The sequence below is a fragment of the Ornithorhynchus anatinus genome, chromosome 19 (assembly GCF_004115215.2).
Source record: "Ornithorhynchus anatinus isolate Pmale09 chromosome 19, mOrnAna1.pri.v4, whole genome shotgun sequence".
Classification (NCBI taxonomy): Eukaryota; Metazoa; Chordata; class Mammalia; order Monotremata; family Ornithorhynchidae; genus Ornithorhynchus; species Ornithorhynchus anatinus.
In genome coordinates, this window is record NC_041746.1 from 33178484 (window position 1) to 33194460 (window position 15977).

Below are 15977 nucleotides of genomic sequence, written 5' to 3' on the forward strand. Positions count from 1 at the left end.
CCACTTGCCTGCTGCACGATCTTGAGCAAGTCACTTCTCTTCTCTAGTTCCTTGTTGCCTCATATGAAAAATGGGGATTCAATACCTGTTCTCCCTTCTGCTTAGACTGTGAGTCCCCTGTGGGATAGGGACTGTGTCCGACTTAATTATCCTGTATTTACCCCAGCATTCAAAACAGTGCTGGCATTCATTCAATAATATTTCATTCAATCGTATTTATTGAACGCTTACTGTGTACAGAGCACTATACTAAGCACTTGGAATATACAATTCAGCAATAGATAGAGACAATCCCTGATCAACAAGGTGCTCACAGTCTAAAAGGCACATAGTAAGCACTGAACAAATACTGTTGTTGTTATAATTATTACTATTATTATATTATTATTATTATCATCATTATTATTATTATTTTAACAGGCACTAAAATCCACAATTCCAGAGCAACTGAGACCCAGCAATATGAAGGTGGTTCATCCCTTGTTTCTGAGCTATGCTGGATGCTGGAAAACTTCGAGCAAAAGCAGAAGGGGGTTCTTAAGTTTGTGGGAGTACTGGCCCCTCCTATCCCACATCACATATACATAGCTGAAATTTATTTATTTATATTAATATCTGTCTCCCCCTCTAGACTGTAAGCTCGTTAAAGGCAGGGAATGTCTGTTTTTTGTTATATTGTGCTCTCCTAAGCACTTAGTACAATGTTCTGCACAAAGCAAGTACTCAATAAATACGACTGACTGACCACCCGTCCTACGGCCTAGGATTCAGGAGTCGACTTGGTACCTGAATAAGGTGGCTCAGCAGCGAGTCACTGCAGAGGATCCTGACTACCCAGCAGCCCAGCACCAAAGGACAGTGGTCAACAATGACCCCTGGCTGGTTCAGGAAGAGCAAACCTATCTCTGACCCCAGAGCATTCCAGGCTTTCACATGCAACAGGAGACCACAAAGACAGCCCAAACTTAGTCTAGTCAAAGTACCCTGAGGGACGTATTTTAAAAGCCACAGGAAACAGCTTCAATAGGGAGGGGATCGGAAGAACTATTTCAAATATAACATTCGATTGTCTCTGGGGTGAGTTATTGGGATTGATGGGGAGAGGAAATCTTGCACGGCAAATATGGAGCACAAAGAAAAGGGGGAAAGGGCAGTCACTTAATCCAATTTTAACAGTGGCCATTGAATGCTAAGGTTTTGCTCAAACCTGTGGGGCCAAACAGAATCTCTCACACAGGAGAAATCAAATGCAATGAGCTTCATTCAGTGCATCCAATTATTTAGCTTAAGACATCCAAAACTTCAAACTTACCTCCGCGTTACTTGGAATTATAGAAAAATGTTCTTAATTCTTTGTTGCTTTTTAAGATGGGACATTTTAGTCATGTTCAGTTAAGCCAAGATGGTAGTGGGAAAAGGTTGCACACCTCAAGAAATTTTTCATTGAAATGTTGTGCTTAGCTGAATTATTTTTTCCACAATATATTCATACTCTAACTCATAAGCATAGCTAGGAAACAGTAAGGCCTAATGGATAGAGCAAGGGCCTGGGAGTCAGAAGGACCTTGGTTCTAATCCCAGCTTCACCAATTATCTTCTGAGTGAACTTGGGCACACCATTTAATTTCTCTGTACCTCATCTATCTTATCTGTAAAATGGGATTAAAACTGTGAGTCCCATGTGGGACATGGACTGTGTCCAACCTGATTAGCTTGCATCTATCCCAGCACTTAGTACAGTGCCTGGCACATAGTAAGTGCTTGCACAGTGGATAGAGCATGGGCCTGAGAGTCAGAAGGTCATGGGTTCTAATTCAGGCACCTCCACATGTCTTCTGTGTCACCTTGGGCAACTCACTTCCCTTCTCTGTGCCTCAGTTACCCCTTTTCTAAAATGGGGATTGAGACTGTGAGGCTTACATGGGACAGGGACTGTCCCATAAAAAAACACAAAAAACTATGACCTTGTAAAATAATAATTTGATTTAAAATAAAATACAGAGCACTTTCTTGAAAGAATCACAGGATGCAGAAACATAGAGGGGATTATCAAAAATTTCCAGGGAAAAATCCTCAATAAGTGCCACACATGTTTCCTACAAAAGGATGGGAGAGGTAGTGTGCTTTACCTATAAAATGACCACTTTGTCTTGGTCAGGTGATTGAAGCCTGTAACAAGAATTCCTTATTTTTGCCCCATGGAAAATTTTCCCACATAAAACATTACAACAGACACAGTAGGCAGTTAGCTTACTAAAATAAAATACATGCAGGTGTGTATTGACAAAGAATGTAAGATTCCAATATAAGCATTTCAGTTTGATGTCACTGAAACCAAGGCTCCTTATAAACTAAAATTTGAAAACCAAAGACTGAAATCTCCCTGACCCCTGAGGGTAGATCTGGGAAATCTGCACTGTTCCTGCTTGTAGCACACTGGTAAAGTAAAAATGAATCTAAATTTCCAGGATCATTATATCTGCTCTTCTTTTAAAGCATTCTAGTGCAGGGAAAAAAAGAATCACAGGCAAAAAGAAACCTCAGTATACAAAGCTTCTGCAAATCTTCATGAGCTAAGACCTACTTGACTATTACCAATTCAGAAGCCTCCACAATTTTAGCCGGGCAAATGACTTGAAGTGTCCAAAGGTGACTTCTTCCTGAGAAACTGCCCCATCTCTCTCTCTCTCAGCCCAGAGCTACCCAGCTCCTGGGTCATTAGGGCTGAACAGTCAACCGAGGCTGGCTTGTGCCAATGAATCACTGGATGGAACATTCACAACCCAAGGCTCTTGGTTGAATACATCTGTACAGTTTATGGGACTCACGGGTCAGAGGGAAAAGCTACCACGAATAAAAGTGATTTAGTGTACACAGGATCGTACTGTTTTATACACATTGAAATCATCAAGCGCCAGATTTTCATTACTCCTAAGAGAAGGTGAAACTGCAAGGGAGAGAGACATTTAAGATATGCTTAAAGATTCTGGCAAAACATTAGAGCCACGATCATAAATGTATTTGTTTTACTAGATCCATTGAATTAATTTTATGGTCAGTGGTTGGAAACTATTTGATTTTTCAATGAAGTGGCACTAAAGGTAGATACGCTGACTAGAACAAGGGGAGAGAGTCACATTCCAAATCTGACTGGAGAGGCTATGCCAGAAATGCAGCATCTTGGGATGATTAAGATTAAGAAAAATGCAAAGAGGGGCCATCAAAGTACATCTCTGATTTTTACTCAGGAGTCGTCATCTCTCTGGGTCGGCCCCAGTGCACTAAGAACATGTGCCAAGTCATGGGAATGGGCAGGGGACGAGAGTGCACACACTTAGCTCACGACCGCTTCTCAGCAATCAACAGTATTTATTGAGCACCTGCACTGGATAGAGCACTCTGCTAAGTGTTTGGGAGAGCACAATTAAAAGGTCTTTGCTCTCATTCAATCAATCATTTTAAATAAGTGCCTACTGTGGGTCCAGGGCACTGTACTAAGCCCTGGGGAGACTATAATAGCGGTTCCTGAATTTGCACCAGTATATCTGTGTCTCTCCACCCTTTATGGCTCTAGGTCTTCCTCAGACTGTTTCTTCCTAACCTTAGAGAGAGACCGGGCAACTCTTCTTATATACAGGCACAGACATAGACCACAAAGTTCTGGAGCTTTACTATGTTTGGTGTTGTGTTTGTGTGTTGTTGTTCACATTGGGTTTTTTGGATTCCCTCATATGACTATCACCGAACTCCCAACCCCACACCAAATCTCTGGGCAAAGGACCAAATCCTGTTCATCCTTCACTATACTCTTTCTCAGTGCTCAGTATAATGTTCCACATACAGAAGACACTCAATACATACTATTGAATGAAACACACATACACATGCAATATGAAAATGGAGACAAAATATTTTACCTAAAAATGCTGAGGGTCACCTTATCTTGAACAAATGCCTACTGAATATCTACTATCTTTACCCCTATTTGAAAGCCAAAGCAACCAAAAATGTCTTCTGGACTATGTTTAGGAGCCAACTGTGGCTAACACTAGCAATGAGAAACGGAGGAGGTGTTGAGCAGTAAACTGCCAGTTTGGAAGACACACTGCTGGCTCTGAACCCAAACATGCTGAATGGCAAAAGTAAAGAACAGTCAGGTCTAATGTGACATCCACCTCTGAAAATCATCAAAATAAGAACACTAAAAAGATTAAGTATTTAAAAAACTGAAAGCCTTGAAAACTCAGAATTGAAACAGGCCTGACTGAAAAGCCAGCCACAGTCGAGCCACATGGGGCAAAGTCTTACTTGATCTTTCCTAAATATTTTTCAGGAATATTGGATGATTCGATGGTTTGATTTTTTTTAATATAGTACTTGTTATCTTTTGTTTTGATTTTGAAGACAGGTCACGGAACCATATAGTTATGTGTATGTCCATAAAGAACAGTCTTTCAATATTTTTTTTTAAATAAACCATAGAGTAATGGGAAGAAATACAGAATTTGAGCAGTGCTAGTTAACTATGTGAGTAAGTATTTTATTAGAATTCCAATAGAAATAAAATCTTTTTCGATAAAGACCAACTTCACAGCAGAATATTTCTCACCTGCCAGTAACAAACTGCAGAAGCAGAACTCTCTCTTCTTGAGTTATATCTTCCACAACTTCCCAGAACCACTATGAAAAAAAGAAACAAACAACGAAAACATGGTTCACATATCACAGGAGATGTAAATTTTTTTCCAGAACAGAAAATGTGCAACCTGAAGAAAATCACATCTTATATTATGGAATTCATTCATCAAGAATGACATCACACACCTTCCTTAGGCAACATTCCCTTAAGAACAGTTGAGAGTAATATTTTCCTTTGGTTAACTGACATAAGTTTTTACCCAGTAGCCATGAGAAACACAGAGGACTAAACTTTAAAATTCAGCTTCATTCAGGGCTCAGGAGAGATTTTTACCTGAATAACTGGATCTTCTCTTTCATAGCCACTTGTGTACTCTGTGTTTTTTATCCAATCATTCACATCAATTTCTGGCAGACCAGAAAGCAGCAGCTCCTGTGGGGAGAAAGAAAAGAGAGAAGTGGGTTAGTCATTTTGGAAAATAAAAGATACTACATTTAAATAGTAAACCTGCCTTTAGAAACAGATTCTCAGGAAAACAAATGTTTTTCTTGAACAATTTCCACTTATCATCAACATAGCAGTCATGAAATTTGGGGTAAATCAAAGCCTAACAAATATTTTTCATCTTAAATATCATACCATAATCTCATCTTTCACCTTTCTTCTCTAAGATGGGGATGATGTTGGGGGCCTATGAACACCCAGAGCACTCTTCAGTGACCCATATGTGAAAGAAAAGTTGGTCTAATTGGTCAAGCACTGTGTCTCTTCCACGCTTGTAGATCACAGTCACCATGCTAGTCCAAGGCCTGGGCATTTTACATGGTTCTGACTGTGGTGATGACTTCTTCAATAATGGACAGAAAGTAATGTTCACATATATTCCCTATGCTTTGTAGGACTTTGTCTGTGATACCAGATAGTAGGTTCAAGAGATAATCAAAGTGGTGATGCCATCTCCAAAGGATTTCCTCCTTGTGTGTGATGAAGATGAAGGCACCATCACTCAATCAAGCAATCAATCAATGGCATTTATGGAGCACTTTCTGTGTGCAGAGCCCTGTATCAGTGATTGGAAGAGTACAACAGAGTAAGCAGACCCAATCCCTGCCCTCAAGAAGCTTAAAATCTTTTCAGTGTAACTCCTCTATGGGAAGGGGATATGTCACTTCTTTGCTTTGTAATTTCCCAAGAACGCAGTGCTCTCAGGGCTTCATATTTTACAGAGAAAAAACTGGCATGAAGAAGTTAAGTGACTTACCCAAGGTCACTTAGTAGACCACTGGCAGAGCCATTATTAAAACTCAGGATTCATGACTCCCTGTCCTATGCTCTTTTCACCAGACTACGCTACTATTATTATTGATAATAATACAATAATTTGGAATGTTACCATTACCATTTACAATGACAATATTTGGAAGAATTAATTTGCAAAAACTTTAAAATAGAATTGATAGGAGGTGGGTTAGTCCCAAAAGCTTTTCTGGATAGCAATTCTGGATCTGTTTTTGCTTTCACTTTGCTCTACTCATGCTAAAAATAATAATAATTATTATTATTATTATTATGGCATTTGTTAAGCGCTTACTGTGTGCCAAGCACCGTACAAAGCTCTGGAGGGGAATACAGCAAATTGGGTTGGGCACAGTCCCTGTCCCACTGCAGACTCACACTTTTAATCCCTATTTTACAGATCAGTTAACTGAGGCCCAGAGAAGTAAAGTGGCTTGCCCAGGGTCCCACAGCAGACAAGTGGCACAGCTGGGACAGAATTGCTAAGGTGTAAGTGTAAAGAGAAGAAGATGAATCAAAATCTAAGACTGAAACTATTTCTGCCAACATTACCCTCAAAAGGCAAAACTTTTCTGAATAATTACATATAACATTAGCCTGAAGGGATGAATGCTAATAACAATAAGGGGACATGTATTCCATCTTACCAGTTCATACTCATCAAAAAGTTGTATAAGAGAAGGTGGAATAAACATATGAAAGCCCTGTAAAAACGCATTGATCTGAGGTTGAATGGCTCTTGTCATTCGAAGTTCAGTAACAAGTTGTACATATTCGGCCTGAAATAAAAGATGTATATAAAGGTTAAAAAAAAAATCAGAGGCATTTGTTGAGCTCATAGAACAGTGTAATAATAATAATAATAATGATGGCATTTGTTAAGCGCTATGTGCAAAGCACTGTTCTAAGCACTAGGGGGATACAAGGTGATCAGGTTGCCCCACGTGGGGCTCACAGTCTTAATCCCCATTTTAAAGATGAGGTAACTGAGGCACAGAGAAGTTAAGTGACTTGCCCTAGATCACACAGCTGACAAGCAGTGGAGATGGGATTAGAACCCATGACCTCTGATTCCCAAGCCTGGGCTCTTTTCCACTGAGTCACGCTGTACTAAGAGCTTGGGATGTGATAGACAGGGCTCTATCTTCAAGGAGTTTAATCTAAAGGAGAAGTAGGCATTTCCAAATTTCCAAAACAGACCCACATACCCATGGCTTCTCTCCCCTTTTACCTCCAAGCCACCCCCAATAATATGGCAGAGACAATTTTCCCATTTCCCCTCATTTTCCTGAATCCCTCTCCCTGATTGATCTATTCTTACTACAACTGCCCAAAAAATATTTTCTCATTTGAATAAACACAGCACACATTTATTTTCCGCAGCATTAAAATGCCATTTCTAACCACGCTATACTCATCAACCTTTTCTAACCCTCTTCTTCTGCTCTACTGCTTTCCCTTCTTTCCCTTCCACCTAAACTTGGAAAGGCATAAGATGGGAGACCCACATGGGACAACCTGATCACCTTGTATCCCCCCCCAGCGCTTAGAACAGTGCTTTGCACATAGTAAGCGCTTAACAAATATCATTATTATTATTATATGAAAATACTAGAAATAAAAAGTTTCACACCAGCATCCCCAAACAATAAGCTTTTAAAACCTAGAATACACTGGATATACAGCAAGAAACCCTAAAAATGTTTTCTAAGCGCAAGTTTCTTTGAATCGTGTTCCACTGTGCAACTGAGCATGTACCCGTGGTGATTCAAAGGAATATAACAACGAGACAAGTGACCGCTTCAGTGGCACTAAAGTTCCAACTCTGGAATCTCAGGAGAAAGTGGAGTGAGGGAGGCCTGTCCTGAATGAACAGAACACTGTTTTGGCAACCCTAAACTCCTTCATCTTCCTTTTTCCCCCATGGGATCTGACTGTTTGAATCAAGATCCACGAGCAGATATGATCCTGCCACAAATCCATCCTCTTCAAAGAACTATATAAGTTGTCACCACCTGTCAAGGGCTTATTCAAGATACACTTTAAACTACAAGACATTTCTTGGACACTTGGAGCAAGTCCATCTGTGGGAAAAGGTCATCTGAAAGATGAGATCATTCTAAAACCTATAGCTCAAGCTAGATACTTTTTTCCCCTTCAAATGTGGGCCCCACATGGGATAGAGTCTGAATCGGCTCTGATTTTATTATATTTACGCCAGCACTTAGAACCGACTTTAGCTCCTGTGGGCAGGGAACTCTGTCGTACAGTACTCTCAGTGCACAATAAATACCAATGCTAATTATCTGACATACACTAATCACTCAAATACCAAAGGTGTTATTTTTGGTTTAAGTATAAAAGTATTTAAACCATTAAAAGTTTTCATTTAGTCGAGAATACCCAACTCCAACCATCGTCAAGAACCTACCTAGAGAATCACTAAAACAAATATAAACAACAACCTAATTTAGAACCAGGAGGCCTAGTAAGTCAATTAATCCATCAATACTATTTACTGAGCTCTAAGACTTTGGGAGAGTACAATAGTCAGCAGACATGGCCCACTGCCCTCAGGAACTTACAGTCTAGAGGGGGACGACAGACAGAAAATAATTTTCAGAGAAGAGAGAAAGCATAAATAGAGAAGGAGATATGCAAATACTTAAAAAGTCAAGTAAACACGTCCCATGTACACAAGTCTTATGTGGCTTATTTTTTTAAATTTTAATGGTATTTTTTAAGTGCTTACTATGTGCCAGGCACTGGGGTAAATACATGGTATTGAAACAGTCCATGTCCTACATGGGGCTCTCAGTCTTAGTCCCCACTTTACAGATGAGGTAAACTGAGGCACACAGAAGTTAAGTGACTTGCCCGAGGTCACACAGCAGACAAGTAGCACAGCTGGGATTAGGACCCAGGTCCCCTGTCTCCAAAACCCAGGATTTTTTATCCCCTAGGCCACAGTGCTTCTCTTCTGTAGGAATGAACTCTCCACTGAGACAGGGAGCACAGAAAGTCAATTTACCCTGGCAACCTGAAATGCACCCAGAGAACTTTCAGTAAACCTTGAAAATCAAATAACACAGCTTCCAATCGGGGCCCCCAGCTTATCTGTTTGAAGTTTCTCAATTGGTTGATGGAATAATTAGGTCAAAACACAGAGGCGGGTACACTTGAAAGGGAGGGCAGAGAAGAGGACAATGACAAGTTTCTGCAGTTCTTGTCGGTTTAAACTTCTGGACCAACAATTGATGCAGGACAGTAAACTGAAAAGAACACGTGAGGGAAAGTAAACCTAAGAAGAGGAAGAATGTGAAATGTCATTAGGAACATTGTGAGGCAGTTGCATGTCCAGTTCCAGCACCATTTTTCTCTCAGCTATTCTGCCCAGATGCATTAAACACATAGTACTCCCCCGCAGTCTAGGATTTTCCTCAGTTTTGTGCAAAGCAACTTAAAGCAGTGATAAATTAGTTCACTCCAAAATGCACCATGCTGTATTGATGGTCCCCCTCACTTTGTAAACATATAAACTTGCCCCAAAAGGATGCTCATTCTAAGAATTGTAACAAATGTCAGAAAAACATTCAGTCTATCAATGGTATTACAGAGCACTTATTGTGTGCACAGCACCATACTAAGTACTTGGGAAAGTATAATAGAGGAGGTTTTTTGTTTGTTTTGCATTTTATTATATTTGTTAAGTGCTTACTATGTGTTAAACACTGTTCTAAGCGCTGAAAGTTGGTAGACATGATCTCTCTGCCACAAGGAGCTTACAGACTAGATGCAGAGACAGACATTAAACTAAATCACAGATGAAGATTATACAGAAATGATTTGAAGGTGAGGTGAAAACCAAAGTGCTTGAAGGCTACACAGACCCAAATGTATCGGTGACACAGACGGGAGGGGAAATAGGAGTAAGTGAAGGCCCCTTAAGGCAGGTGTGATTTGAGTTGGGCCTTGAAGATAGGGAGCCTATATTCAATATTCCCAATACCCGTAGTTTGCTTAAAACATACCAAATAATGCATCTATAAAATATTAAGAAATGGTCCAAACACGTGAAAACCTGCTCTTCGGGAATAAAGACCTAAAAATTCTGAAATCGATCTGGTTCACGTCAGAGTCAAGAACTGATTGTGTAATTTGAAAGGAGAGACCACATCATACTAAGGTTTGGAAATCATTGACAAGCTTCCAGTAATTGGGGTATTTCAAACTTCTAAATGCTAAGGCCTTGTTTTTCCGTTTTTAAAACCAAAAAGTGACAAAACCCAACATTTCTAGAACCAGAAAATCGTGGGAAGGACAGTATTTAAATGTAACACGAAAAAGAACTGAAGCACCCTTTCCTGTTGTCGGTGATAAATGAGTTGCTTTTATGCAGAAGGTGTTTCCCAACTTGCCACGCTTGGTTGCAGCAATCAGGGATGGCCTCTGAGCAAATACAGGGACAGATGACTCCACCCAGCGGCCAATGACTCACAGAACAGCCTCCCCCATCAACCCCAATCCTGACCCGAACAGGTCATTGTGCAAAAGGCTCAAGGTAAACGCCGTGTTGCACAAAAGGGAATGGAAGACAACATGGATGAGTGGCATAAATAACCCTGATTTGACGCCAGCAGATCTTCAGACAAGGTCGTGTGCGTGTTTGAGTGGACGCACGGGGCAAAAGGGGAAGTTAGTGAATGGTCCTGTAAACAGCCAGCCTCCAGCCACATCACCCACCAACACCAGCTGGCTCCTGGGCAACTTTCTTGCCTGACCAAGCAGGATGGGCCGGATGCCTTGGGCAGCGAAGGATCAGTGGGAAAGTGACTGCCCCGGGCGACAACACTCCCGCTGAAGGGGATGCTGTAGGCAGGATGGTCTGAAGAGCAGATGCCGACCAGCCAATCTTCTTCACTGCAGTGGACAAGCAATCTCCGGTCCCCTTAGCATTCTGGTGCAACCCCAGGTTAAGGAAAACTTGCTCCATAATGCTCAGCTCATGCTGACCTCCACCCTGCGCGTGTGTCCAAGCAGTCTCTTCCAATAACGTGGCACACCGAGCCCCATGGGCCCACAGGGGATGCCAGCAGACCAGGCGCTCCCTGATTCCAGAACGGGGTTCCACCCTCAATATGTGGTGAAAAGCCAGGTTGTGGCAGAAGGGTCAGAAGCTAACCCCTATGCGTAGGGGGTCAGAAGTTAACTTTGAAAAGGGGCCCTCTTGAAACAAGTTGGTGGGTTCCCTGATGTTCTTCAAGTTGGTGGTTCCTAGAGCTAGGCTTACCTGCCAGCACACCTGGGTCACGTTTTGTTATTTCTCATTACCTACAGCAGACAGTAGTCTTTTCAAAGGATTTTCCTGCCCCGCTAAAGCTCTCAGAGACAAAATGCTTACTATATATTTACATTTCAGAGAGTTTATCTCTTTTTACCTGTGAGCTGACATTTAGACATCTCCCTGGACTGGCCAAATGTCCAAAAAAATCTGAAACGGATGGCTGTTTTACACTCTTATACTACTTAAAAAGAAATGGCATGGCATCTAGACTTGCAGTTGATTATAAAATAATGAATAAAACAGTAGATTAAAAAGGAAATATAGATTCTCACACCAAAAGAGCTGATTTTAGCAGGTCCCTATACTGACAGCCAAAATAATGATTTAAAGCTAGATCAATTCCTTCTTAATGCGCAAATCTAAATCGAGTCTATAAGAAATAAACTTCCAGTGGTTTGGAAAGTGCTTAAATCATAGGGGTTTTCCTATAAGTAAATTGTACACTTCATTATTCGGTTAAGAATTTAGGCTTTTTGAAGTTGAAGAAAGTGAACAGGTTATCCAATAATGATTTTCCCCCTTTCATTCCTCCGGCTAAGAACTTTCTGTTGACAGTGGACTGCCTTTGGATTTATTTACTTTTTAAAACAACACACTGCTTCAATGAACATACATTAGACTATGTATTATTATTATTATTATTACTGATATTATGATTTTATCCAAATGGCATTTCTCTTCAGGGTATTTAATGCTTCTGAAAATAAAATACTTTGACAATCAGGATATTTTGCAAGTACACAAGATTACGATGTGGCACTAGAACTAATGGACTAGAATATCTGATCATCATACATTTGAAAAAGAAAAATCCATTCAGCGTCTGGACCATCAGATCCATTAATATTGAACTGTTTAGCTTTTCAAGTAACATCAGACAACTATTACTCCCCCTACATTTTGGGGTTCACCCAGGATTCTGTCAAATTGCACTCCAGACTTTTTACTTTTCTTAAGAATCTAAACCAACACCTACCCAATGTGGGACAAAGTCTGAAATGTTCTTAAAGAAATTCATTACTTAAACTAATGAAACTAATGTTGCCCACTCTGACACTTGCTTGTACCTTAAACCGTGACGATGTGGGTGCCTGAAAGAATGCGGGGGCCAATGTTTTGGCTCCCAAAGTTATGGTGAAAAATTAAATACTCACTTTGTTATCTTGTGTTACAAGTATACTGGCACCTCCAGGTTTCAAAGGCACTTCTTCCATTGCTCCAAAGACATCGGTCTCCACAGAAAACGTCAATTCCAGACCCAAGTCACTAATATCATTATCCAAAATCCACTGCAGGTTTTTTGCATACTCTGGATCAATAGACGCCACATCTTGATAACTTACAGGAATACCTAAAATTAATTAAAAAAAAAATACAACATTCAGGCTTTCCATTTTTTTCCTGCCTTTTCCTGCCCAGTTTTTTGGTATAATATTGCCCTCTGCAGGTATATCAGAAGATTACTAAACAAATATTTAAAAAAAAAATGAGCCTAAATTTCTACACCAATCTGCTACTTTTAGATGCAAATCCAACTAAACTACAGATAATCCAAAAATATGACAATGCATTCAACAATTTGGGAAATTTTTTATTTACTTTTTTATTGAAAAGAATATTCATGCTCCCAGGTGCATCTTTTTCTCTAGTCTGGCTTCTCTTAAGAAATTGCTTACAGCAATATTTAAATTCTGAACAATTCATCATTGATTGGGAAATACAATGAAAAGGGTCAAAAATTAAACCGATACAAAAGAAGTAAATTCTCAACTTCTCAGTCTTGTCCAGAATGCTGTGTCATCTCCAGCTATAGGATTTTAGGTAAATGTCCCTTACAAAATATACAATTAAAAAGATTAGATTGAGCTTCAAAATGCTTGTGAATTTCAAGTAAGTAGAATGAATATAGTTTTACAGAAAACCAGTCAGGACCTACTGAACTCGCCGGGGGGCGGGGGTTGCTATTTTTGTAATTTTTAAACTGAGCTTTAAATGAAGGCAAAGTTTTTCATTCCTGGGCAGCAACCACATCCTTCCCTGGACTGCCTGGCAGACAGACACCTTAATACTGACTATCATACATCATTATTAAGGGAGCTAAGTAACAGTCTGGACATTTAAGGAGAATCCTATTCCCATCCTGCTACTATATTAGTGACAAGTCTTGTGCTTCTGGAGGGAGTACTTCCTAAGAACTTAATAATTTGTTTAAATTAATGTCTACCTCCCCCTCCAGACTGTAAACTCACTATGGGCAGGGAATGCCTCTGCTGACTCTCATGAACTGTATTATCCTAAGAGCTTAATACAGTGCTCTACACATAGTAATTAGCTCAATAAATACTAATGATTGATTAATACACTGCACTGCACTCAGTAGGATGCTTGATAAATACCATTCCTACTATCAATCGATAGTATCTCTTGACCAGTTACTCTATGCAAAGCACTCTACTAGACAATTGGGGTTCTACATTAGAGTTAAGTATGCATGATCCCTGTCCTCAAGGAGCTTACAATCTAACTACCCAACTGTTTATCCACTTGGGCATTCCAAATAAGGGGTGTGAACAAAAATAAATTGTTACTGTGAGGAAAGCCTTGCCTGAGCAAACTTTGAGCCTCGGCCCCAAAAGAAGCATACCTAGGATGTGCTTGTAGAAGGACCTTGTGAAGTAGATGTTGACCAGCTGCCTGTGGTTCAGAGCTAAACCCAGGATTTGCCCAGCAAACCGGAAGTAGTTCAGATGATCAGGATTGACATAGGAGTTGCTGTTTGGCTGAAACGTTGTCCCTTTTGAAAACAAAATGGGTGCATTTAGATATTTTATACTTCGCTCTCTGTAATGACAGCGATATCATCATTTTGAATTTGATTCAAAATGAAATCTTTTTGCATTTAATTTTTGATGTTTCCCTTTTTCTAGCAAAGGGAATGTGTGTAAAATAAAAAAGCACCAAGCCAGATTTGAGGACCTCAATTACATAATAATAACAATTACAATATCTGTTAAGCACTTACTGTGTGGCAGGCACTAAGCACTAGAATGGATACAAGCAAATTGGGTTGGACACATAATTGCAGAAAGAAAGAGAGAGAGAGAGAGAGAGAGAAGTTCTTCATACTCAAAGAGGCCAAACAGAAACTCCTTACTATAGGCTTTAAAGCACTCAATCACCTGCCCACTTCTACTCATCTCGTTACTCTCCTGCTACAACCCAGTATGCACAGTTCACTCCTAATGCCAACCTACTAACAGTACCTTAAATTAGTCTACTCGCCGACCTCTCAACTACTTCTTACCTTTGGTCTGGAATGCCCTACCTTTTCATATCTTACATCCAATTACTCTCCCCACCTCAAAGCCTTATTGAAGTCACAACTTATCCAAAAGTCTGTCCCTGACTAAGCCCTCATTTCCTCTTTTCCACTCTCTTCTGCATCATCCTGACTTGCTCCCTTTATTCACCACCCCTGCCCCTAGCCCTACAGCAATTATGTACATATCTGTAATTTATTTATATTATCTGTCTCCCCCTCTAGACTGTAAGCTCACTGTGGGTAGGGAATGTCTCTGTTACATTGTTGTGTTGTACTTTCCCAAGTGCTTAGTACAATGTCCCACATATAGTAAAAGCGCTCAATAAATACATCTGATTGATTGATTGATCAGAGACCACATCACTTACCATCAGCAGACTGGGTAAACAGGGCATAGTCAGGGTTGACAATCTCATTAGATAAAATATCAAACCATTCCCGCACCACACCTTGACCCTGGGTAGAAGGGAAAAAAAATCTCAAAAAAAAACCACCTAAAATGGACAAAATGATAATATTCTCCAAGGTTCTAATGAAATTACGAGTCTAGAAAACTGATACTAAGAGTTATATTTAGACATTTAAAACTTATGCACTGTGATCTGCCCGTCCTGTATCTCGGCACCCACCATGCCTTCTTCACCATGGAAACGTACAGCAATCCCCTGCTTTAATTTGGCGCAACTCGCTTTCGACACAACTTCGCAGCTACTTCTGAAAATAGAATCTAAACATGTGGCAGTGATTAACTGTACATCTGAAAACTTGTCATCCCTAAATGAGTCTTGTGCCTCCCCGAAGCATTCTACCTCTGTCACACATACCTCTGTGAACCAACAGGATGTCATTTTCGCTCACTGGCCTGTGCACCATGTCCGAATCAGGCTGCCCTGAATGTAAGTGTTCATAGAACCATTCACAGCGATCTTTAAAGGGCTACCAAAAGACACAATCAGACACACCAATGCAAAATGCAATATACAAAATATATACCTGTTAAATGCAAAATATATACCTGTTCTTTATCAGTTCAGCTTACGTGACATTAAGCTAAATACGCTTAGACTAGAAATCCTATTCTAAGATCCTTAAGGATACCTAAGTCCAGTAGATAATGCACAAACAATTCATTAAAGCAGATTACTGTCCAGAGTCATCCTTAACAGTTATTTATTCACATATCCCATTCCTTGATTCAAGGATTTTCCATTCTCTTCCTTATTGCCAGGTGTAACTCTCATTTTACTTCTGTTCCCACTGCATATATACAATTAATCTGGCCTGACTCCTACATTAGACTGTAAGCCCCTAATGCATAGGGCCTGCCTCTTATCTTCACTGTAGTTTCCCAAGTTTCCAATACTCTGAGCAACACA

The 15977-nt window shown here is 40.1% G+C and overlaps 1 protein-coding gene across 2 annotated transcripts in view; it reads right to left on the reverse strand.

Moving 5' to 3' along the window:
- HACE1 (HECT domain and ankyrin repeat containing E3 ubiquitin protein ligase 1) overlaps positions 1-15977 on the reverse strand; it is a 51297-nt gene that overhangs the window by 2057 nt on the left and 33263 nt on the right. For both annotated transcript variants that reach the window (XM_029047229.2, XM_029047228.2), the window contains 8 exons: positions 15426-15537; positions 15231-15328; positions 14970-15057; positions 13924-14073; positions 12434-12630; positions 6583-6714; positions 4973-5071; positions 4610-4680 (listed from right to left, as the gene is read on the reverse strand). In XM_029047229.2, the coding sequence (XP_028903062.1) occupies positions 4610-4680; positions 4973-5071; positions 6583-6714; positions 12434-12630; positions 13924-14073; positions 14970-15057; positions 15231-15328; positions 15426-15537 (947 nt within the window). The remainder of the gene's footprint in view (positions 1-4609; positions 4681-4972; positions 5072-6582; positions 6715-12433; positions 12631-13923; positions 14074-14969; positions 15058-15230; positions 15329-15425; positions 15538-15977) is intronic.